At 40.5% G+C, this 26,928-nt stretch overlaps 1 protein-coding gene and 1 long non-coding RNA gene across 2 annotated transcripts; both read right to left on the bottom strand.

Annotated features, from left to right (window-relative positions):
- Window positions 1–207: 207 nt before the first annotated feature.
- On the bottom strand, window positions 208–14,845 carry LOC119732809. The gene is made up of 4 exons (XR_005271601.1): window positions 14,761–14,845; window positions 11,579–11,764; window positions 5,404–5,469; window positions 208–731 (listed from the first exon to the last, which is right to left on the bottom strand). It is a non-coding gene; the product is annotated as an uncharacterized LOC119732809 (long non-coding RNA).
- A 5,393-nt stretch (window positions 14,846–20,238) lies between these two features.
- LOC119732842 (nucleotide-binding oligomerization domain-containing protein 2-like) lies at window positions 20,239–22,676 on the bottom strand (the record flags this gene model as incomplete). The annotated part of the gene is made up of 1 exon (XM_038206445.1): window positions 20,239–22,676. A coding segment is annotated over one exon (2,265 nt), but the record flags the coding sequence as incomplete, so codon positions are not given.
- Between the last annotated feature and the right edge of the window lie 4,252 nt (window positions 22,677–26,928).

Here is a 26,928-nt window from a genome sequence, read left to right as displayed (position 1 = left end):
GAACCAACAAAAACTTCGTATTTCACCCTCAAAACAGCCACAAAATCAGATACCCCACCTCAGATACAAGTACTTGAAGGAGAGATTGAGGATTAAGATCAAAGTAAGGTTTACTAACGATCTTGATGAACAGTGACATTTCCTATTCAATCTTGAGAGCTCCCCTCGTCTCTGCCTTGCCAGTCAAACGAATCAACGTGTACGCAAATGCGAGGGGAGTTCTCGGAATTGAACGGAAAAATTCACTTTCATCCAGATAGTAAGTAAAATTCGCCATGTGGTGACAGGGGCTAGTCTGCAGTGTGGTCCCCCTTGTTTCAGGGACTCTGCTATGCTATATATTGTGCCTAATAGCGTCAAAGCAAAGGATGGAGGGGAAGGATGCTGTCAGTGAACCGATATCAGGGCCAGGGGAGTCATAACATGCAGGGTTTACAGACAAATGTATGTGTCTCACCCAGTCTTGGCTGTAGTTGCGGCGGTGGTTGTTTTGTTGGTTCCTGCTGGGAAGGCTGTCTGCTGCCGGACTGAGTCGCATGATCATCCCTCACTCCATCAGCCGGTAGTTGTTGGGTTGCAGCTGCCTGACTGTCTCGTGCTGTGCTTGGACCAGGGTTAGTTTGTGTCTCATTTCCTCTTCTGACTCTCTTAGCCGGTGGTTCTGCCATTTAGCGCTGGTGATGTGGGCACAGTTTAGTTACAGACAGCTTCGGTAGTCCAACTTAGTAATCCTGTGAGTGTAAAGTACTGTAAGTACAATCATGTAAAATCACAAAATGGATGCTTTCGGGCTGTCAATCAGTCCATCGCTCAGTTGGTCGACCAATCAGGCATGCAACTGGGAATTAAAAAAAAAACGAGGGATTTCCGTACCACACAAGACTTTGGACAGTGTTTTGCAATTTGTGATGGCATTCATGAGTTCTAGCAAAAAAAACAAGGAAATCAGCAGATCCGAGGAAAAGTTGCATGCCTGCTATATATTTCAGTCAGTCAGTTGGTCGGTCCGTTGGTTGGTCAGTCAATCTGTCGTTCAGTCGATCAGTTGGTTGCTCTGTCGATTGGTCAGTAGGGCGTTGTTGATTGGTTGATCAGCTAGTCCATCGGTCAAAAAGGGCGTGGAGGACAGAAGGCAAAGAAGGGTAGTGGGTTATAGCCGCTGATAATGATCAACATGCAGATTGTGCTCTCTGCACATGGCCAGCAGTTTTGTTAACACCCCACCCAAAATCTTGCTACGTGACCAGCAAAACTTTCTGACACCTTGACAATAAAAGTCTAAAGTATTTTTTTATTGGAGCATCTTAAAGCTTGAAACTTGAAATTGGAAACCCAGATTATTTTAAAACTCACATCATTCAGTCACAAAGATTTTAAAAAGCTGTACATTCCTGATCAGCAGAAAAAATAATACTGCAGTCATTAATAGACCTATTGACGTCATGCTTTGTTTACATGTGTGCTTTCCTATGGGAGCCAGGTGGGTAAGCTCCCATAGGAAAGCACACATGTAAACAGAGCGTGAAGTCATGATGTCTAATACATGTAGGTCTATTAATTCACTCACCTTTAACCCATGAAAGGCGTTACACTGTAGCCGACTGTGGCAGTGAAGGAGTTCACACGTCCATTACTGTTTGGATATAAAGACATAACAGTTAACTTTTTGTAGGAAGGAACTTAAACACTATTTTTACAACCTGCATTGTGCTAAAAACCTCTAAAACAGCAGTGTTGAGGGAGGGGCATCCCTGCCCATGTTTTCCCTCTCCTAGTTAATCCCCATGCTCCATATCAGAGCCTGAATGTCAATACTCATTATTTGCTGATGGTATGTTTAACACAAGAAACTGTCTGGAAGGGAATTAACCATGCCAACACATCAAACTTTGGACAACCACATGCACACCCGCCTCCCCACCCTCAAGTGTTGTAGGATTTATGCTTTTATCTCTTCCACAAACTAAATCTCAGGCATGCAAATGTAAATTCATTACACAAAAAAGGAAATTCCAAAATTTGTTTTTGAATTTTGAGAGGCATAATGACATGAGAATAAAAAAGAGAGGAAATCAGCTGCTCCGAGAAAAAGTTGCATGCCTGAAATCTATTGCAATACTATGAAGCCCGGGAAGGGACAGGGTGGAAAATTTTTTTGGCATTTGCTAATTCATTCGCACGAATTACTAATTCGTTCGCACGAATTACGAATTCGTTCGCACGAATTAGTAATTCGTTCGAACGAATTACGAATAAGTCCTAATTACAGAATAGAGTAACATCTTTTGAAGTACACTGCTTTCATTTGAGCAGGGTAGCCTTTTCAGTAATTTGAACTGTTCTCAGGGCTCTGACATGCACATTCATAGCCCTTACTGGTACACGTCTGTGAAGACAAAACTTGTTTATTGTGTCCAAGAGAAATTACCACTCCTCCAAAATAAAGTACCTTGGCCTGTACATGTTACTCAACTCAATAATAGCAAAAACACCCACTCTATATTAGCGTTAGTGCATGTACAATTGGTTTATGAGAAATAAATTGAATACCCAGACTATATTGTTGATTGTACAATGGTATATTCACCAATAGTTTACCTAAAGCCAGCCAGAGAGCTTAGAATCTATTCAACTTCAGCATTCCTTGTTCCAACGTCACTACCCTGTTTATTGGGTTTGTATTCTCAGGTCATCCAGCATGGACTCTCACAGACCTTGATGCAAATTCTGCCAACAATACCCAATGAAAAAGCTGCCACAAACAATCCCATATTTGGTGCTGCCCCGCTGCTTATGCCTTACGGATAATAAATACCACACCCTGCAGGTAAAGATACAATGGCGATATGGAACTACATGCATTGCAGGTGCTTTTCATTTCATTTGGAGAACTCACCTCAGTGAAACATACTGTATTAGGCAAACCACAGACCCCAATGGTCCGTGGGCAAACTCAACATGTTTTTCTTTGGTAAATTGGCTCACAGCATTAGCAGCCTACATGTACATGTACATGTACATGTACATGTACATCGCCTTTTTTTTATAATTTGCACACAGTTAAATTAGAAAACACATGTACTTTTTTTATTAAGGGAATAAATGTGTGCTCCGGAGGTTTTTATCACTCTGTTTAATACCGCTTAGAGTCTGGGTGCTGATAATTACCCGAGCCGGAGGCGAGGGTAATTATCAGCACCCAGACTGTAAGCGGTATTAAACAGAGTGATAAATACCGACCGAGCACATATTTATTCCCATTCATAAATACCTTTTCGGTAAAAAAATATCAAATAATTCGTTCACAAAATCCCGATTTTGTTCAACAAGTTCACTTCATGCTTTTTGAAACATCCCTCTAGCAAAATAATGGAGTGTTCAGCTGGAGAGTAAGATGTAAACAACCTTTTTATGGAGGTTGACGCGCGCGTAGCATGTTCTGCGCGATGTCGCGCAGAACGCACCTGAGGCGTTGCGTTTTGTATTTAGAACTATAAAATTCTGACTCGCTGGTAGTGTTGCGCATGCCTACGTGAGGATTGTGAACGTTCAACCAATGAAACGGTAAGAGGCACTGGATTTTTAGGAGTCCACATTTTATTGTGACACTGGAAAAGTGTTTAAGACCAGCTAGCCATGTCTTTATCATCCATTTAAGACCGGCCACGTGACGGGCTCTCGACCAATAGGAATAGCTAAACTGTCTGAGGTATTTATGAATAAACTATAACTTACAAGTAGAAAATCCATTAGGATAAAATATTCCCACATCGCAGTATACTCAACAATGGTTCTAATTTATCTTCACATTTTAACATAATTGTGACAAGCTCAGTAGGCATCTCAAATAAACTTAAAGTAAATTGATATGAACCATCATCACACGATATTCACTGCAGATTATCAAGAAACTATGCAGCAGGACGTCATAATTTCATGAACTGTTCTCTGTATGTTGTCCCTTAATCACTGCTCATAGTTCATGATGTGGTCTGAATAAGATTTCATTCATGTAGACTTGGATTTAAATAGCACAGAATCAACCATTTACTTTAATACAATGTAGCCGGATTTCTGGAAAAAGACCAGACTGAAATTGGACTCATTCTGCTGGGCCTCAACTCAGGTGGTCTGTACATGTTACTCAACAACAGCCAAAAAAAACATGCACCTGTATTTAATAGCCATAGACATGATAGAGCGCGTACAATCAGTTTATGAGAAATAAATTGTACCCAGACTATATTGCTGATTGTACAATGGTACATTCACCAATAGTTTACCTACAGCGAGCCAGAGAGCGTAGAATCTATTCAAGTTCAGCATTCCTCGTTGCAACGTCACTACCCCATTTAGTGGGTTTGTATTCTCAGGTCATCTACCATTGACTCTCACAGACTTGATGCAAATTCTGCCAACAATACTGAATGAAAAAGCTGCCACAAACAATCTCATATTATTTTGGTGCTGCCCCGCTGCTTACATGTATGGCTTATGGATAATATACACGTACATGTGCCACACCCTGCAGGTAAAACTTGTACACACTCAACCAAAACAGAAAGTCCCCCCTCAAGTTTGTTTGTCTTAAACTCAAGAACTACTAGGCACCTCTCGCTCAAATAACAGCTAATCAGTACAGAAAGTCCTTAGCAATCCAGCCATACTCTTAATTTGGCCCTAAAACAGTGACAATGTGTACACATTTATACAACTTATGACCAATGATACCGAAACAAATTTGCACTGTTGTACACCTGCAAGTTGAGTGTGAACATTATTTGTCTCGAACGCTCTTTCATCTCTTCCAACAAAAAATTCTTAACATTGATTTCTTAACATTTTTTCACCATTTCCTGTACTGCATAAATGTACTTTGCATGTTCTTTGAGGTTCAGTAAAGGAAAGGGTAAAAACATAACCAACAAAACTTGAAATTAATTTTATGAAATTTTGTTGGAAGATTGCTTTGGAGATCAAATGTTCACACTCAACTTGCTCGTACACAAAATTGCATGAACAAAATTTACAAAATCTTGCTACATGACCTGACCAGCAAAACCTTTCTGACACCTTGACAATAAAAGTCCAAAGTAGTTTTTTTATTTGTGTTTGAGCATCTTGGAGCTTTGAACTTGAAATTGGACACCCAGTTTATTTTACGAATCACATCATCATTCAGTCACAAAGATTTAAACAAAGGTGTACCGGTATATTCCTTATCAGCAGAAAGGGAAATTGCAGTCAAAATAGACCTATTGACATCATGCTTTGTTTACATGTGTGCTTTCCTATGGGAGTCAGGTGGGCAAGAGAGCCACCAAGCTCCCATAGGAAAGCACACATGTGAACAAAGCGTGACGTCATGATGTCTAATACATGTAGGTCTATTAATTCACTCACCTTTAACCCATGAAAGGCGTTACTCTGTAGCCGACTGTGGCAGTGAAGGAGTTCACACGTCCATTACTGTTTGGATATAAAGACATAACAGTTAACTTTGTGTGGGAAGGAACTTAAACCCTATTTTTACAACCTGCATTGTGCTAAAAACCTCTAAAACAGCAGTGTTGAGGGAGGGGCATCCCTGCCCATGTTTTCCCTCTCCTAGTTAACCCCCATGCTCCGTATCAGAGTCTGAATGTCAATACTCATTATTTGCTGATGGTACATTTAACACAAGAAACTGTCTGGAAGGGAATTAACCATGGCAACACATCAAACTTTGGACAACCACATGCACACCCGCCTCCCCACCCTCAAGTGTTGTAGGATTTAGCCTCCCCCCCCCCCCCCCCATATACCCCACTGGTGTCTACAAAAGGAAATAAGTAGGGTCACAAGAAAATGGTGAACATACTTTATGCAGGAAACTACTTCTTAGCATCCTTGGCAGAGTCTGAACTCACTTTCATATTAGTAAAATAATTACAATAGTAATTGCTGGCTTGATCAATTATTATGGCATGTACACATATATGCATATTATTTTAGTACACAGAGTGCCCGATTTTCTTCTATTCCAACAGAGCCCAGAACTTTCCTTTAAGATTGATTGCCGCAAGGAGAAACCTTAAGTTGAAGTATCCCACATCCGGTCATGCCAACTTGCCAAGCCTTGACTCTACTACATGTACCTACATGTATCTTAGTATCAGCGTCATCTCCGTATAACATTTTTTGCATGGCAGACTCAATGTCTCCATTGTGTTTACAAAAAAGTAAAAGTGGGGGGCCAGGGAAAAAAGGCCGTCCATCACTTGCCAGCAGTTACAAATGGCATATCTTACATGAATCATCTAAGCAGGGCCATCTGTGGTTCAATTAGAATGAAATCAAAGAAAATGTGCACTCAGTTTAAAACCTGTCTTCCCATTGGCAGAATTTACGTCAATTCTACTCACCGAGATGATTAAAGGGATTTTCATTGAGTCGTCAAAACAGATGTATCACTGTGGCTTGCTAATAAATCATGCTTTTATCTCTTCCACAAACTAAATCCCAGGCATGCAAAATTCACCACAAAAAACAGAAATCCCGAAATTCAGAAGACTTTGTGTTTTTCAATTTTGAGAGGCAGAATGAAATGAGAATAAAAAAAGAAAGGAAATCAGCTGCTCCGAAAAAAAAGTTGCATGCCTGAAATCTATTGCAATACTGAAAATGTACAGTTCAGAATCAATAAGAGCGGATCCACTGTTACTATCAAATGAAAGAACCTCTTCCGCCCAGCTCCTATCTATATGTGAAACTGACGTCATGCTCAGAGAGATATTAAAAGAGAACTGGGCAATTGTCAGATCCCCTGTGGGTCGGTATATACCACGAAAATTGAAACTGCTTCACTACCTTTTGAGCAACGGGGCAACATGCAACACAAACTACAATTTGAAAGTTGTCAAACATCCTGTTTTGCGTAAAACCTTTTTTTTTATCAAACAAGTCCTAATTACAGAATAGAGTAACATCTTTTGAAGTATACTGTTTTCATTTCAGCAGGGTAGCCTTTTCAGTAATTTGAACTGTTCTCAGGGCTCTGACATGCACATTCATAGCCCTTTACTGGTACACGTCTGTGAAGACAAAACTTGTTTATTGTGTCCAAGAGAAATTACCACTCCTCCAAAATAAAGTACCTTGGCCTGTACATGTTACTCAACTCAATAACAGCAAAAACACCCACTCTATATTAGCGATAGAGCATGTACAATTGGTTTATGAGAAATAAATTGAATACCCAGACTATATTGTTGAAAGCACAATGGTATATTCACCAATAGTTTACCTACAGCGAGCCAGAGAGCTTAGAATCTATTCAAGTTCAGCATTCCTCGTTGCAACGTCACTGCCCCATTTATTGGGTTTGTATTCTCAGGTCATCCACCATTGACTCTCACAGACCTTGATGCAAATTGTATGAACAATACCCAATGAAAAAGCTGCCACAAACAATCCCATATTTGGCGCACTGCCCTGCTACTCACATGTATGCCTTACGGATAATATACATGTACATGTACATGTGCCACACCCTGCAGGTAAAACTTGTACACACTCAACCAAAAAAGAAAGTCCCCCCCTCAAGTTTGTTTGTCTTTAACTCAAGAACTACTAGGCACCTCTCATTCAAATAATGACTAATCAGTACATAAAGTCCTTAGCAATCCAGCCATACTCTTAATTTGGCCCTAAAACAGCGATAATGTGTACAAAATTATACAACTTATGACAAATGATACCGAAACAAATTTGCACTTTTGTACACCTGCAAGTTGAGTGTGAACATTTTGTCTCGAACGCTCTTTCATCTCTTCCAACAAAAAATTCTTAAAACAAATTTTTCTTAACATTTTTTCACCATTTCCTTTACTGCATAAATGTACTTTGCATGTTCTTTGAGGTTCAGTAAAGGAAAGGGTAAAAACATAACCAACACAACTTTTTGTTGGAAGATTGCGTTAGAGACGAAATGTTCACACTCAACTTGCTCGTACACTTTGTGAACGGACATTATCGCTATTTTGTGCCAAATAAAGAGTATGGCTGGATTGCTAAGGAATTTCTGTACTTGTCACTATTTGAGCAAAAGATGTGCAGTAGTTTTAGAGTGAGACAAAAAGTATTGGGGGGATTTCTTTTCTGGTTGAGTGTACATGTATGTGTGTAATGGCGATATGGAACTATTGCCTGTGCTTTTCATTTCGTTTGGAGCACTCACCTATTGTGAAAAAAACTGTACTAGGCAAACCATGGACCACAATGGTCCGTGGGCAAACTCAAACATGTTTTTCTTTGGTAATGAGTGATTGGCTCACAGCATCAGCAGCCTACATGTACATCGCATGAATTAATTTGCACACGGTTAAAGATATAACCCATCATTTGTAATTTGCGCATTCTGTTCATTTGAAGCAACAAAAGTGCTCAAAATCTAAAGAAGGGTGCTGAACAACTGACCTGATGAAGTTTCAGCTCAGCTTCAGCTGTGTATTTCAAGAAACATTCTACGATCTTAATTTCGAATCAAAAGTTGCTGAATCATGTTTTGAATCGGGCCTGAATTCAGCGTCCGAAACAGTTCTCACTGAGCCGATTGCAGCTAAGCGATGTTGCGCACCGATCCGACGAATTATAGCAACCATGCGCGTGTGCATTGTGTCAACGCTTGCACGCACTTCGCTGAATAAACGAACTACTAGTTAACAGAAATTTCCAACGGTGCTTCTTAAGACGTTGGAAAGGCCTTCTTTTGGTGATTTCTTTAAAATGACAGCTTGTCAGAAAGAATAATTTCACAAGGAGTTTAGTCCCCTTACTATCTTTCAATCAGTATGTTTTTCACCAGTTACTTTTTGGATGATGGACTCTGGCTTTAAAATAGAACATGTATACTTTTTTCGTTAAATTATAACTTACGGTACAAGTAGAAAATCCATTACAATAAAAAATTCCCACATCACAGTACATGTATTTGCTAATTGTTAAATGACCGCATTTAACTTCACATTTTCACATAATTGTAGACAAGCTCAGTAGGCGTCTCAAATAAACTTATAGAACCATCATCACACGATATTCACTGCAGATTATGAAGCAATATATATGCAGCAGGATGTTATAATTACACAAACTGTTCTCTGTATGTTGTCCCTTAAACACTGCTCATGGTAAGTGATTTGGTCTGAATGTGTTTTCATGCCTAGGCTTGGATTTAGCTTGGACTCAATTATGAAACTTTGACTTTAATAGCTTGACTTCTGGAAAAAAGACTGGACTCGATTGGACTCCATCTGCTTGGACTCAACTCGGTGGACTACACTATAATACTGCTGACAGGAGTTCAACCCCATGTGACAACAACAGCTTTAGCATTTGAATCAAAACTTCACGTTATCTTCTACAAGTTGCCGTACCAAACACAATCACAATTTAAACCTAAAACCCTTTGCCAATTTGTCACAGTGACTACATGTACCGGTAGGACACCAGCATACGACTAGCTATGATATCATCTGAAGTGACTGGTAACTGGTATCAAATCGACTGGCGAACCAAACCCTCGTCCAATAGCTGATCGGTAAATTGTAAACTGCACTCAAAAGTTTTACCCCATTTCTGACTCTGCAAACAGCAGTCCTACTAGCAACATGAATTGTCAATAAATGATTCCACACACAAAAAAGAAAGAATGACTACTCACCAACAGAAACTGTTCCCCTGTACACAGCACTACACACACAACTGTGGCTTGCCTCACAAACAATCAATGCTAAACTCTTCCAGAAACCAAATCTAAGATTGCAATACTAAAAAGGTGTAGAGCGTAATTGACAAGAACAGAATCCAAGTTACTCTCAAAGGCGAAGGCGCGCAAATGATAAAACCACTTCTGCCCAGCCCCTATTTATAGTCCCGATGACATCATGCTGGGTAGTTACTCAGAAGAATTCAGCAATTGCCATGCGTTTGTGCTGTGCCACCCTGTAGTTTGATTGGCCTATTTCTCCTGCACACACTCACGGTCACACTGAACATACCATCCTATTGGTGCACACGTAGATCTTTAAATTAGGCTGACCCCTAGGTTATTCTGACAATCTAAGCTTTGCCATAGAGCACGTAAAATTGTACACTCAGTTTATGAGAAATAAACTGAATACCCAGACTATATTGTTGATTGTACAAATTGGTACCGGGGGTATTCCCCAATAGTTTACCTACAGCGAGCCAGAGAGCTTAGAATCTATTCAAGTTCAGCATTCCTCGTTCCAACGTCACTGCCCCGTTTATTGGGTTTGTATTCTCAGGTCATCCACCATTGACTCTCACAGACCTTGATGCAAATTCTGCCAACAATACCCAATGAAAAAGCTGCCCCACACAATCCCATATTTGGTGCTGCCCCGCTGCTTACGGATTAGCACACCAGGTGAAAGGAATAATGGCGATATGGGACTATTGCTGGTGCTTTTCATTTCTGTTGGAGTACATGTACTCACCTCAGTGACAAAGTCTTTCTTAGACAAACTCAATCTGTTTGTCTTTAATGAGTGATTGGCTGACAGCATACAGCACACATCCAATATGTAATTTCGTTCACATTTTGTGGGGATTACCAAACTATAGACTTTTGGAAACTGTGTTGTACAGGGTGTCCCAAAACAAATGACACCCTTACTTTGATTGCAACTTCAAAAATAACCAAGCTGGCTCTGTACTATCTGTATTATCACTAGCAAACAAAATTTGGGCGTCGGAGCAGGAGGGGGGGGGGGGGTTCGCATTTTTTTCATGAATTTCTATTGAAAAAAAAATGTTTGACAGAGCTGGGGTTTTTTTTTTGACCCCCCAAACCCCCCCCCCCCCCCCCCCCTCTGGATCCGCACCCGTGTAGGCTGGGAATTCTTAACTGTTGAAAACAGCCACTTGATTGATTTGGACTGAAAGGACTACTTGGCACAAAATGTATGTTTGCATAGGAAGGTTTACAAAAATTAACTTTTTTTGACGTGACACAAGAGGGCGCCGTGTAATGACGTCATCTTCACTTGCTTGTGTTTGGCATCCCTCACTGACCATTTGCTGAATTTGAATCTTTGAAACGAAAGTACATTTTGAAAATGAAAAAAGGTCTTCGCTGTCGCCGATTCCGTAAATTTGGGCATAAATGTCAGACACTTGAATGAGCTGCTGTTGGAAAAATGAATGTGATAGATCACTAATAATGTGACATCTAATGAGTAGAAAAAATATTACAGACCAAACAAACGTACCACCACCTTAACGACATTGTACATGTACATCATGTGGTCCGATTGGTCCGTTGGATTTTACGGAATTGCCCCTATGTGAGTATTGTGGTGTGTTGATGGTTATTAAAATTAAACAATTAAACCGGTTAATTAAACAGAATACCTGTGAAGGGTATGTACCCTATAATAACCAAAGTAATAGTATTTCGACTGACAGACAAACATAAAGAAATTTAAAAACAAAATCATTGTCCTACCTACCAACCTGGATAATTGTTAGGATGTTACCGTAAACACACACATATATTCAGCCTAAGTGAACCTACCATGATACGGGTCTTAACACACATCCATGGCTTGGCCGGTGTCAATTCTTGCTGTCCTCTTTAGAGGTTTGTGGCCATGAACTTCCTGTATGCATCTTCATCGGTCTCTGCAAGCTCATCCAGCATTGACCAAAAGCACTGTGCCTGCTTCATCAGGTCATGTTGGACGCCTGTCGCCATAGTTTACTGAAATTGGAAAAGAAAGGAGGAAAAATTGGAAAATGATGTCCGCAAGATATTCGCAATGGAGCCCTCGCCGATATTCATAAACGGTATTTCACTTTCATCCAGACTGTAAGTATCGTTTAATATCTTGATCTTAAAATCATAAATCTGTGATTGTATCTCAGGTGGCGTATGTAGTAATTCTGTGGACGTTTTGAGGGTGAAATCTGATGTTTTTGTTGGCAAATGTTTGGGTTGTTAATTATTTGAAACGCCTTGTAAGTACTATCGCCAGATCATGTCCAAAATGTTAAAAATAATGCAGGGGCTACTGTTGCAGCTATCGTTACAGCATCGTCTGGCTCCCTGACCTAATATTAAATGTCCTTCATACAACTGCATGTGCGCACATCACATGACGATTAGGGTCTATGGATCGAAAGTTCACCACAGGCATGCAAAATCATAGCGGGGTACCAACGAAATCAAAGAAAAGTTCTTTTTGTGAAGTAGATGCAAAATGTTGATTGTTTAACGGCACCATGGTTTAAGTTGTTTTGTACTGATCATATGTGTATGCTGCAACTAGGGTGGAAACAAAAGTTCCATCTTCTTTTTTACTATAAGGAAAGAATTCCATTATACATGCATGGACATCATTAATTTTTCCAATAACATGCCCTAAAAAGTAAAATTTTGCAGGGAAATTAAAGTATTTACTGAAAAAACACAGACTTTTTTCAGACCAGTCTCAAAGGGTTTGTGCACAGTGCGTCAAGTGATGTCCAGGTGGGGTGTGGAAGTCTTTCCGCTTGTTTATCCACAGACCATTGTTGTCATGTGATGTGCACACGCGCAGTTGTGACTCAGATGGGGCTTACATTATGTACTGAGACTTGGGTAATCGTCATCTTCAGGACACCTCTATTTTTAACAAGTTCCGGTTAAAATGACTGTTCAGCACCAAAGTGACTTTTGCAGGGCAGTCTTTTGTCTTCAGATTTACTCATATTTGTTGGAATTTTGAAACACACTTTCAAAGAAAATGTGACTTTCCCCATTTTTTGCAATCAGAGACAAAGTGCACATTGTACTTCTCACAACACGTGTGCAAGCCAGACAGAATGAAAGCTTAGCCCGATGCTGATTGGCTGATAACTACATGTTAAAAAAAAATTATCCAGCCAATCAGCATAATCAGCATCGAGCCTTCATTGCATCGAGTTTCACTGTCCCCATCTTGGTTTTTGAGCCTGTTTTCTGGTTGTCTTCGTCATTGACCCCATAATTTCCCCAATAAATCAAAGACATCATGCCCTCTTTCCACAAAATAATCAACAAAACATTCAAGAAGGTGTCATCCCTCATAGCTGCTCAAATGTCTGGCCCCATAAATGTGGCCAATTTACCGGACTACCTCCGTAAATAAAGGCCACACTTGGTACATGTACCTGACATTGTAAAACTTTGTCTAGTTTCTATTGTTCACATTTAGACTTTGTAATTTATTAGTCCCATAAATGTGACGGTGTACTGGTCTACCTCCCTATTAATCAGAGTAGGAAGTCCAGTATTACTGTCACATTTATGGGACTAACCTTCACATGCAGCTAGCACGCACTACGCATGATGGGCACCGGAAGTTAGTTTGTGTGACGCGTTCTACATGTACGTCACAGGTCACGCAAATCTATCCAATGAGAGCTCAAATGACGTCAGCCCTGACAAGCGTTCTGTTTGCAGGAAGGGGGGTGGGGGTACAAGCGAAGGTACTATGTTATATGTCACTGCGCATGATGTTCAGTGCCTATTCGGCAAAATATCGTTCGCTTAAAGAAAGCCGGTGCCGGCTAAATATACTCCAACTGCCAAATTTGAATGTCAATGAAAAAGACAGTCTGATTAAAATTCATGTTTTTATCCATGCCCAGCATGCATTGTAAATGCAGGCGTGGATCCAGGGGGGGGGGGGTTGTGGGGGACAACCACCCCCCCCCCCAGCTAGCTCTGCCCCCCCCCAAAAAAAATTGTCATACAAATTCCTAAAATATAAGTCAACCCCCCCCCCCCCCCCCCCACTGTGACACCCATATGGAGAACAATGGAGCATTTGCTCACTCGCCACTAGTGAAGCTCTGTCTACGTGGGAAGACTGGGCGCTCTGAGCAAACTAATTCATTAATATCCAGAAAGTATGTTTGTTAAACTTACTTCCTTGTATCGCATCACAAAATACAGATTTTCCTCTTTCACATGAATATAACTTCTTCATGATTAAAGGCGAATAATTATGTGCACTTTTTAATTGAAAAATGGGTAACTCAGTGGAAATTTTGGGTTTCCTATGGAGGTCACAGCACAATTCCCTGATTTTTGAGGGTGCGGGTTTACTTTTTCGAACAGCACAAGTGTGAACCCAGTCGCACAAGTGTGAATCCGGGGGGGGGGGGGGGGGGGGGCAACAGCCCCCCATAAAACCTTGTCGCCCCCCCCCCCCCCATTCGCCCCCCCCTCCACTGAGATTTTGAGTTTCTAAAAAAATTATCATTGATCAACATGACGCCCCCCCATGAAATGTCCCAGCCCCCCCCCCCCCCCCCCCCCCCCCGCGCCCCCCACTGAAAAAATGACTGGCTACGCCTCTGCTCACACGGCTTCTGAAAAATAACACAATAAGCTTTCCATTCATGTAACAAACGTTTTGATTGGTTGAGAAGAACAAGGGGCACTTTTCTTGTCAAATCAGACATCGCTTTTGTTCTGAGGATCGACCGGCTGCTTATGAGTTATGTATAGTCCGGTCTACGCAGTGGGTTGTGCAGGTCGCCGGGTAAATGCACCGTTGTGCGTGACCGCAGAGCATGCAGGGCTTTGATTTTCTGCACATATGGGTGGAAAAGTTCTCCATACGCAAAAAAAAATTATAACTTCAGAAGAATCTACAGTAGGTCAATCACTTCCACCTAGCTTTCCAAAGCCAAATGGTTAACTTTTCAGGCCAAAATTGGCAAACTTACTTTCACTGTTGTGACGTTTTTACGAAAGTCCTCCACGTCGTGCCCCGCCAATTTAAGAACGCGCAACGAACCACGTGAGATTGGCTTGTGAACAAATCCCTGGTCCCTGTACTATTGCAATGATTTCAAAAAGCATTGGGAAGTGCGAACCAGTTATTTCTGCGGCGCCTTACTCACCAATGAAAACTACCAGGCACATTTAGTGCTGGGGTAGTTTCAGGTTTTTTAGCTTGGGGAAAAGTCGTTTTTATTCCAATTCACAATGTTTGCATACCATCTTTTTCAATTCTCACAATTTTTATATAAAACAATATTGGAGACCTGTATCTCAGAAAAGATCGTCTTCAAATTTAATAGTTTGCTAAAAAGAAATTTTATTTTGAACTGAGTTCCCTTCATTAATTTGGTATAGCCCTTGTGGAATGTATATGCAAATTTGTACAGGTGCAATTTTTTTTCATCAAGCGATAACTGCCCCTCCCCCCGCAACGCCCATTTAGAAATTTTTAGAGTGCCGCGACTTCTATATTCCTCTATTTTTAAGAATATTCCTCTATTAAATATTTAATATTTAATATTTGATATTCCTCTATTTAATAAATGTAGCCATAGAGGGCGGGCTTTCGATTAGTGCGCTGAAATTAACTTGTCTATCACTGATAACCCCACCAGGGGCGGATCCAGGAATTTTACCAGTATATTATTACCAGTATAATTTATTTGGGGTGTCACAGTGGGGGAGGGGGAGGAGGGGGGGAGGGGGGGAGGGGGGAGGGGGGGAGGGGGGAGGGGGGGAGGGGGGAGGGGGGAGGGGGGGAGGGGGGAGGGGGGAGGGGGGGGTTCGCATTAATTTTAATTAGTTTCTATGACAAAAAACAATTGACAGAGCTGGGGGCGTTTTGACCCCAAACCCCTCCCCCCCCCCCCCCCCCCGAATCCATGCCTGCCCACCTCCACCCAAACAAAATGTAGACAGCTTAATTTAATTTTACAAAAACATTTTTTAGGGAATATCGAAGGGAAGTCAAACAAAAAGTGCGTTTTGTTCTTAAAGTAGAGTTGTTTATTGGAAGTGGGGCCTACACAAGTATCATTAATTCATGAAAGGGGGATGAATTGAAGAGGGGTGTTAATAGGTAAAGTTCTATTTTTTGGTGTTCATTGGGTGATAGAAAAATATTTTAAAAAGGCTTTTTGTTTTCAAACGAGTCACCGTGGTGTCCCTAAGCCCACAACAGCAAAACACAACAGGTCCACAACAAAACAATGTAATGAAACAATGATTCATTCAAGACAACTTCAACTTATTTGAAGTTGTCTTGAATTAATCAAAGAAGCTATTGTCTTGCAGACCGAAGTGGGGCCACCAGAAATGCCTTTTGAGATAAATCCACCAGGGAACAAGTGAAGACGACTGTTTTTAATAAGAAATTGTAGTCTATTCATCCCCGTTGCCACTTTATAATACTAAGAAAGAAAAGAAACGCTGCACCCCTCCCATAAAATGCAATCTAGCTCCGCCCCTCCACATAAGGAATTGGCAACAACTGGCCTGTCTGTGTCCCCTTTGTTAATCCCCCAACAATAAATGCTTCTGAATCCGTCAGTGATTTAGCTGTCTAATCATTCTCTTTTAATTGCATGAAGTAAATTTGCGATTGGCTTGATATATTTTCTAAGGAATTTCTTTTGATATCCTCATTATGAAGCCTGCATGCCTGATTATACAAAACCCAAGTGGTGACCCAGCTGTAGAATTCAGAGGCGGGAGATTGGTCCATCACTGAGGGAGGAATGGAGGCATAACACAACAATCATCTAACCTCAAAGATTTCTCCTTGATTGTCTCAAGTCATTGCATGCAATGATTTATTACACGATAATAATCATAGAAAGTACACAATGTTAAATAATAATCACTGACATCTTACATTTGCCCAAAATATCGGGAGAAAAAAGAAGAGATCCGAAATATTTTTGCACCAATAACAAATAATACAAATAACATACACATTTCTAACAAAATCGTCTCTCACATTTAACCATATCATCATCGCCCCCCCCCATGAAACCTTGCCCCCCCCCCCAGTTGCCCCCCACTGAGATTTTGAGTTTCTAAAAAAACAATCATTGATCTACATGACGCCATGGGCGTCAATCCTGGGAGGACAGGGGGACTGGTCCCCCCCCCCCCCCCCCCTTTTTGAAGGGTGGGGGACACAATATCAAATGTCCCCCCCCCAGATTTTTTGCTTAGAAAATATTGGTTAAAGTGGTCAGAAATTGCCTCAGATAGCACCACAGAGCATTTAGAATCCAAAATTTTTCGAGGCCCTTAAGCGGGCCCCGAACCCCACACCTATAGCTCAGAATACCGATAGCTGATTCAATGACTCCAACCTCGAAAACGATGTTCAAATAATTATCTTTTTGCTAAGAAAATATTAGTTAAAGCATATAGGAAAGTGGTAAGAAATTGCTTCAGATCACACCACAGAACATCTAGAATCCATTTTTTTCGGGCCCTTAAGCGGGCCCCGAACCCCCACGCCGTAAAGGGCTTCGCGATTCGCGCTCGCATCAGTTCTGATCAAGGTATTTCCCCCCTCCCCACTTTTGAGAAACGATTGACGCCCCTACATGACGCCCCCCCATGAAATGTTCCAGCCCCCCCCCCCAGCGACCCCCCCCTCCCCCCCACTGAAAAATTCCTGGCTACGCTTTTGCCCATATCCCTTTAAATGTGTAAATTAATGAGTAAAACAATCCCTGTTGTTTAAAATTGCAATCAGTTCGGCTATTTGCAGTTACAGTATGTAAATCTCATTTTAATTGAAATCTTCTTTAAAGTGTCGAGCAAGCAACAACAGTTAAACAGTATTAACATTACGTGTACATTTCGAATGTGAATAAATCACATTCGTCAGTTTTGGTACGAGAACATTTATCATACTTGGAACAAACAAATCTAGTGTCAATCAATACTTTGAAAAGGCTTGAAATGATAAACAGAAGCAAATAATGTCCACTGTACTAAAATCTCTGGCAAAATCCTATTTTTTTCCTATTCAAAATACATTTTTTAGCTATTTTCTCCTAGAAAATAGGAACAAAATATATTTTATTTCTATTACATCAAAATAAGTACATGTTGCCACTCTATTTTATTTCTATTTTTTACAACTGCACGCTATTTTATGACTATTTTGGAGACTTAGCCATTTTTGTGTGGTCCAGTCTATTTTTTGTCTATTTTCTGGACACTTACACATGTTTATAAGAACCATGGACTATTTTTTTGCTATTTTGTGGACATATGCTCAGTACAACACAATCTGAAGGCCAAGCACTTAATTTGCATACCAGATAAACATCTTGTGTGTGTGTGGAAAGTTTGAATTTTGTCAGTTGCATTCTGAGAGCCCTTTGTGAAACACAGCTGCAGTAAAGTGTGCATAAAGATGTGGTTAAAATGCATCCAAATCACTGTAATGGAGTGACTAGCGCACCACATGGTTAGTACATTTTCCAGGACAATTATGAGTAACATTCTTGTACCTTTTCAAGCTGTATGTTGCTGAAAAAGCATGCACACCGGTAGCATGTTGAACCAAACTGTTTTAATACTCGATGGTGCATGATGTATTTATGTTAATTGTTTGGACACTGTGTTGTCACAGCATTATTACTGTTCATGGTAATAGACTTATTTTCAATTATTCCATTCTTATGCAGTCATATTGTTTGCTCACTTCATGTATGTTTGAGGACTGCTAAAGATGCTTATTGTCCACATGGACATGTGTACTATTAACATGTAGTGTCCACGTATTAGAACAGTTGTTTGGACGGACGCCATTTTGTAATTTTTAAAAATAACATTTTTTTTAAATAGCATGCTATTTTTTAAAATAGCAACCTATTTTACCTTTATTTTAGCTCTATTTTTTTAGAAGATATTTTTTCACTATTTTTTGGGGTGGCGAAATACAATGGAAAACAAAAATAAAAAATGTATTTTCAATGGGAAATAAATATATTTTTTCTCTATTTTATTTCGACCTGGGATATATTTCAACATAATCAGAAATACAGAAACATTTTTGAGTATACAGCAATCGCAACGATTGGGCAAACATGACTGTCCTCTGACAAAAATGCATCATTTGGCAATGCAACATTCTACATGTATGTACATGTATATATGTACTATACATCAATTGTTTTACAGTATGAACACTGGTTTAGTAACTCTCAATATGGTCATAGGACTATAGTTGAATAGTAAACAAAATCCATATTATACTGTCCTTACACAACTGGACTACTTTAAAGGTATATTACATAAACAATCAAGGTCTATACAAAAGTTAGCAAACTGGAATCGTAATTTTTGCCATTTTATGCATATTTTGCATTAATTTACAGAAAGGATTTCATAACGAATGAAGCACAAACACTCAAAAGAAACGTCTATTTGGAGGCACGTGAAATTGTGAGGATTTTTCTAATTTGTATAAGCTGAGGCAAATGCTATTCTGTCAAAAATGTGTCTATTTTTCAGGGTTTCAATTTTTATGTAGTGCTTCTGTTGGTTTAAATGCAAAACAATTCAAAAGTACCCGAGGTTGGGTGTATTAATCTGTATACTAAGTTTTGCACAGCACTGGTCTATGGAAGGGTGTCGTGCAGCCATTTGCGTGTGGTCACATTAGTTTGTTTGAATGCCATATTACTACATTGATCGGATAACAGGGTAGGAGGAGGCCTTTGTCACAAAAGTTGAAGACATCTCACACAACTTTTACCTAAGATTATGCGATACAAGATAATTTCTCAAAAGAAATGGGAAGGAGAGGTGGATTCTCCTTTTTAATTGGCGATTAGATGCTAGTGTTATAATCTTGTATATTGGTGTGCTGAAAGAAGTGGTAGTGGTAAGAAATAGTACTCAGAGGTCACCCAAGATATAGATGATGTGTAGATGAGACACCACATAATTTGTATAACAGTTGTGAAGGGAAGTGTGAGAATGAATTAGAAACAACTGTTTGGGGTAGATTGTTATGCTTTGGTACTCAGAATGAATCAATGAGAGAATATGACGCGATAGTTTGGATGAACTCAACATTGGAATCAAAGTGTAACTGATATACATTGTCAATTTAATATCACTTTCAACTAACACCCAGAATATATTTAGTACAATGCCATTATGTTTGAAAATTTCAATGAATCATTTTGTACTGGAACTTTTGATTGACATTTCACATTGATTGATTGATTGATTCATTGGTGTTTTTTTTTTTTTTTTGGGGGGGGGGGGGTTTCCAGTAGAATGAAGAGCTATGTTTGGTATACTTGTATTCATAGTGTAAGAGGATTCTGAATATTTCTTTTTGCATTGAAACTTTTTTGTTGACTTTTCTATTCATTATCGAGCCCCTTATTGTCCTCTGAAAGTGTTTGTTGTTATTGATTGTTGTTCTTTTTGTTGTATTTTACTTTTTTTGGGGGGGGGGCAGTTGCAGAGCATTGACTTAACATAAGTTGACCATTGATACGTGCTACTTGTTTCTGTTGAATGCACATCATGAGAGAGGTGCATTCATAGGGAACAGGGTGAGAGTTATGACTTGGTGGGAGATTACTTAGGCTTGGAATTCTCCCTCTTCTATTTCCTTCAGGCGAGGGAGGTCTTGACTGACAACTTGTCTGATGAGCTCAGGATCGAGGCCGATCTCACTAAGTGATAACAAACGTAACCTAGGGAGACCTTGGAGTTGATGGGTGAGAGCCCTCATGGCATCCAAACTGAATGCATTGTTAACAAGGTTAAGCCATTTTAAACCATGCCCAGCGGGAAGGATACTGATCAGGTCCTTCACATCGTCATCGACTAACCTGCATGCACTGAGCTGCAAGACTCTAAGGGATGACGAGATGTGACTAACATCTCTCACCTGTGCATGCAGGTCGGTGCCAGTCAGTCCGAGCAAATCCAACCTGCATCCTTTCAGCGCCTTCCATAGATCAACAACCTCATGTGGTGATCGTTGGTTCATAACCAAACCAAGCCTGTCTATTTGTTCCTGCATGCGGAAAAGGCTGTGTGATACACGCCCCACGTCAAACCATGACTTTGCAGCAATCCAAACCAAAATGTATAATCGAGCACGGTGATGTTCATCCACCACACCAAGTGTTTGTTCCAAGCCACTGAGCTCCTCCGTCTCCCGCTCAGACAACCTGTACTTAACCACTTTAACCTTAGCTGACTCCATGCTGTCACTTGCAAGAATTTCACTAAGAAGGGCTAGCTCATGCTTTCTTACATGCATTCTAAAAGTTGTACCTTCAAGTGGCGGTGTGACATGCTGTAAGTAGAAGCAAAGTGATTTCATGTCTTCATTACTCGTGCACTTTACACTTGTTGGTCTGACAAGTTTGGTAGCCAACTCTTCTGAACCAGACTCCAACAAAAACAACCGAGCCAATCTCTGCAGTTTCCTCTCATCAGGTTGCATCTCTTGTATGTGATCCAGAATGAGACCAGCAGCCTGCCTTGATCTACCGCAACAAAATCTCAGCAGGTATTCCATTTCATAAACCTTTCCTGGTCCAATCTGCTTCAACTGATGACAGAAATTGTTTTCGTCATCTTCAAGCAATTTTGCCAGGTGACATGCTGCAAAGTGTTCTTGGATGGACTTGTGATGGAAAGTGACCAGCACTTTTACATCCACACCACTTGTGAACGTTTCTTGTTGAACGAAACCCACACGACAACCCTCATCTAAGCAAGACTGACAATCCTGAAATTCAGTTTTATCGAACACGAGTCTTTCCCCTCTAGAGTCTAGTAACCCTTGCAATGCAACATGCCCCAAGCCATTGATGATGGACATCATGATGGACATCTGCTGCTGATCACTCACATCTTCACTGCGGCGAATGAAAAGAACCTCTGCAAACTTTCCGAATAGCTCAGTAATTCTCTCAGGCAATGACTTTTGATTCTTCCAAACAAGGCACATCATCTGGGAAATAATTGGAACTTTTGACATTTCCCCGAGGTTTTCATTGGTTTTCAGATACGAAATCAATGCCTCTCCCATGTCAGCATCATCAGGAAGGTTTAATCTGATGTACTGATCTCTGTCTTGTGATGTGAAGCCACATGTGTAAACTTGAGCGTATTTTGGGTGACCCCTGAGTACATACTCCACCATGTGTGGTCGGGTTGTGATCAGCACAAAACTTTTAGTAAGGACTCTGTTGCATAAGATATCCTGAACCCTGTACACGCCCTCCTTAGATTGTAAAACATGAGACGGAATTTCATCTAATCCATCCAACAGCAAAGCAATGCGTGATTCATGATCATCAATGAACTCTTTCACTATGTGTTTTGTCAGCTTGGTACTTTGAGCTAGAAGTTGGTCAAATATGGCATCCAAGACACAACTAGATTGCTGCATTTGCCTCAGCTTTATCCAAAGCACAAGATCGAATCTACCAAGAAGGGGTTTTGAACTGAGTGTAATGCAAGAGTTTGCAATTTTCACTAACAGGGTTGATTTACCCGTCCCGGCCCCGCCAAAAAGAAGAATCTTGATTTCCTTAACTATTTCTGGATTAAACAAATCATCCAAGGAATCGAGAGCAATGAATTGCATTTCGTCCAAGAATATTTTTCCCTCTGGTAATGTCACCAACCTTTTTGACTCTGTTTTGCCTGGAATGTTCTTTATGAGTTGCAGAGGAACAAAGAATTCCTCAATACCCACATTACGTGACTGCAGCACAGGGTGTGCAGGAATAGTCGTTGCAATTTGCTTGTACATGTAGCTGTCCATTATTTGCTGCTGCAAACACTCAAAGGTATACGGCCCCTGAAGTCCGGTGATTTCTGAAAGAAATCATAAAATCATTATGAGTAAACAATTTGAGTATACATGAACATGAATCATAACAATTCTTTCGTCAAAACCGAACAATCTGCATGTCAATATTTCGACATATTGTTTCCTTCTGCAAACAGTTTTATTTATTATGCCCCGCGGCGAAGCCGAAGGGGCATACTGTTTCCGCCTTGTCCTTCCGTGGGTGGGTGGGTGTGTGTGGGGGTGTGTGGGGGTGAGCTTGTCTTACATACGCAGTGTGGACTTCCGAACAAAAGACGTCCACATAATGTAGGTAGCAGCGACGAAGTGTGGACTTGCCCACGTCCACACAGTGTTTCCCCATTTCTGGAAAACAGGTTTAGAGGCATTTTTGGGTTAGGTTTATCTGTAGCAGAATGAAGAGAAACACTAAAGGGAATCATTGAAAAAAATTGGGTTGTAAGAGTTTTCACAGTTTGAGAAAAATGAGTTTTTCCACTGGTGTTCCTTAACTACACGAAAAGAAAGGAAAGTCCACACTAGGTATGTGAAACAAGTCTGGGTGTGTGGGTGTGTGAATGTGTGTGTGTGTGTCCGGACAAATCTTGTCAGCGCGATAACTTGAGAAATACTTAACATATGAACTTCAAATTTGGTTTGTGTAGTGTTCTTGGTAATCCTAAGAACCCTTCTGCATTTGGGGCCGAAAGATCAAGGGTCAAGGTCACAGTGACTAAAACAAAAGAAATTTTGTCAGTGCGATAACTTGAGAAATACTCTACACATATGAACTTCAAATTTGGTTTGTGTATTGTTCTTGGCAATCCTAAGAAGCCTTTTGCATTGGGGGCCAAAAGGTCAAGGGTCAAGGTTACAGTGGCTAAAACAAAAGGAATTTTGTCAGCGCGATAATGTGAGAAATACTTTACATGTGAACTTCAAATTTGGTTTGTGGATTGTCCTTGGCAATCCTAAGAAGCCTTTTGCATTGGGGGCCAAAAGGTCAAGGGTCAAGGTTACAGTGGCTAAAACAAAAGGAATTTTGTCAGCGCGATAACTTGAGAAATACTTTACATGTGAACGTCAAATTTGGTTTGTGGATCGTTTTTGGTAATCCAAATAGGTATATTGCATTGGGGGACGAAAGGTCAAGGGTCAAGGTCACAGTGGCTAAAACAATAGAAATCTTGTATTTATTCTGAGATCAAAGGGATTAGTTAGGGAATAATTCATATAAAACCTACATAAGACACTAATGCTGTCAATGAACGTTCCATGTGACCAAGGTACATAAGTTGATGTTAAAAGAGAGGTGTTATGTCATGGGAACAGTCACGGTTGCGGGGCATTTGTGTTTGTAAACACACCTGACTTGTTTTTTCTAAATTCCGTGATGTATCCAATTGGTTTAAGTTTCCAATTACATGCAGTAAAATGTACACTGAGAAACTTTACCAGGGATCAAAATTAACGTATCCAGATTTTCTGTTAAAAGGGTCTATGCGATGAATTGTTTTAGACACACAATTTGTGCAACTTTCTACTCCCTTAAATGTATGAAAACTATTTGAGATCCCTTTTTGGCTAATCTTATTGAAAAGCGCACTTCTTTAAACACTTAAAACTGTTCCGTTTAGGAGTTTTCAAGCACCCATAATTTGCTCAATGAAAACATTTGTGAGAAAAGGTAACTCACTGGCTTACAATGGCGAACAGCCAAAGAAGAGTTTCACCACAAAATATCAAAAATTCTAGCAATTTGTTCAAGCTGAAATAGCTGTAACACAATTTGGATTAGCATAAAACAAAAAAACACCAAATTACCCCTTAAAACAGCAAAAAAGAAAATGAGGTTAAATGGGACACAAAGGTGCATTTTCAAGGATTGCATTAAAACACAATTACATTACATGGGCCCTTTAATTTGGCATCCCTGAGATCACAATGCAGTGAAATCTGGATAAGTCAAACTCTGATAACTAAAAACAACTGTTTCGTAAACAAAGAATCCATTGCTTTCAGTAGTATAACAATGATTTACAACCCTGCTTACATGTAACTCAAAACTCTGCTTAAGTCAAATGTTGAGCCTGTTCCCTTGAGGTTTGAAGATTTCACAGTATTAAAGGTTGACATTGCGCGCAATAGCCATTCTCTATTCACTCTGTAATGAAGTCCACGCAGAAATTTTGATCACGCCACAAACGGGATGATAAAATGACGAACTTTTGCTGGTGGTAAATCACACAGCAGAAAGCTGAGCGGTGTTTCAAGCTCACTTTCAAGTCTCGTTGTATTATCACAAGAAGTTTCATCTTCAGGGTGTGGACCCGCTTTTCAGTCCTCAGTGCCTGTAAATTCCTGAGCATATTTATGGATGCATAGGACCTGCATGTACCTTTCTCAACACCAGCCCATCTCCCCCCCCCAAAAAAAAGAGGGGAAAGCAAACTGAAAAATACCAGACCTAAATTTGTTTATCAAAGGTTTGATTTTACAGTAAAACGTAGGCTAAGTAAGTTGCGCATGGAATGAGTAATGAAAATTATATTTTGAGCCATTATTTTTTTTCCAATCTCTTTTCAAACTTTGGTTTTATAATAAAGGAATTGTGAACATTGAACAGAAAGTTATCATGTTTAATGTGGAGATCTGGGGATTTCCCAGTCGAGTAACCGTTTACCTTTTTTTGCATAATCATTTTGACCCACACGTGATGAATTACAAAGCATTTTCTAAGCCACACTCATCGGCTGGAAGTGGCTTACACTGTATACATTTGTATATATTGCACTTGCAAAGTCTTGCACGTTTTCGGAGACAGTTCCTGGAGACAGTTCCCATGCTTGACTCCTGCAGCTCGGAAGCAAGGCATGTTTGTTGTGACAGGGCAAAATCACTGAAACTTGGTGGGCAGCTTGGTAGATACTGTTAATAATATGCAAATACCAAAGCGACTTCATGATGACGTCATCACCTGACATTTTTTTTTTTTTAATTTTTAAAGGTTTTACATTTCATTCTATTAGCAAATTTGACACGAAATGCAATCAAATTGACTTCAAACTACGCACAAAGACTCCAAAGTTAGGTTGGCCCTAGACAAGTGATGTCATGATGACGTCATCAATGGTATTATGACAGCTTAAAGGTGTCTATTTTACTATTTTTTATCTAGAGAACTGTATGTTGGACACAGACGCACTACATTTTCCGTGTTCCACGAGCGCGAGCGTGATAACTAATTTATCTTCAAGCAAACTTGACGCACTGAAAACCTTTCAGCGGTTATCCTATTACACTTGCGTGTTTGTACGGAATGGCGCATGCATCTTAGAATAGCGCAATGCGCGGAGTGCAGTATGGACCGTGGCTGTGCTACATGGTTATATATATGTAGCACGGCTTGTTGCTATGGATCGACCAATCAGGATCGAGGATTCAAGTTTACTTGAAGATAAATGTATATGAACATTTATACAGGGACATGCTGAAGACAAAAACTGGGTGACTTCATGATGATGTCATCTTGGGTCCTGATACGTATAAATCCTAAAGGTGCATATTGTAGCGGAACAGTTAATATTGGCGCGCTAGGTTCACCGTAGTTTAGATGATTGGTACGCGGACTTCTGTCCGTTGTACAGCGCGCGAGTAGCGTGGCTGGTTGGTACCCAGCGCGGGTATATAAGCGCGTGTCGCGCGCGCACTTACTCTCTTCCATTTCACTCGTCCATGGATTGCACTCTCCCATTGCACGGCTCACGTTGTGTGCTTTAGCTGTTAATTGTGGCGCGAAGCGTAGCACAGTTCCAGCTCAGAGACTTGGAGTTGCTGGAGCGTGTGTAGTACAGCTGTGGTCAGTCTCTCACTCAGGAAGAGCACTAGTTCCGGTGAGTGTAGGGATTAGGAAATCTGGTTGGTACGGGAAGCATTCCAGTTCTTGACGATTATTGGAAAGGGGCCAATTCTTACAAGTTAGCAGGACACACCTAAGTAGGACACACCTAAGTAGAACACACCTAAGTAGGACGCACCTAAGTAGGACGCATCTTATTGGGTCTCCAAGTGGTTATAATAAAGCAGTGAAGCCCTAAATACCCGAGTGTCTGATCTATTCATTGGACGTTAACCCTTCCCCGAGCGTGTTCGTGAGGTTTGTGTGAGAGCGCGAGTGAGTGTGTTCCCTGAGCGCCTGGCGGGAGACTGCCCCAAAACGGACCTGTTCCCCTGGCCTTTCCCACAGCCGCTCGTCGGGTCGGCAGAGAGCAATATCCAAGGC

Source organism: Patiria miniata, unplaced genomic scaffold, assembly GCF_015706575.1.
Source record: "Patiria miniata isolate m_02_andy unplaced genomic scaffold, ASM1570657v1 HiC_scaffold_25, whole genome shotgun sequence".
In the NCBI taxonomy this organism is placed as follows: Eukaryota; Metazoa; Echinodermata; class Asteroidea; order Valvatida; family Asterinidae; genus Patiria; species Patiria miniata.
This window is presented reverse-complemented; position numbering and strand designations above follow the sequence as displayed.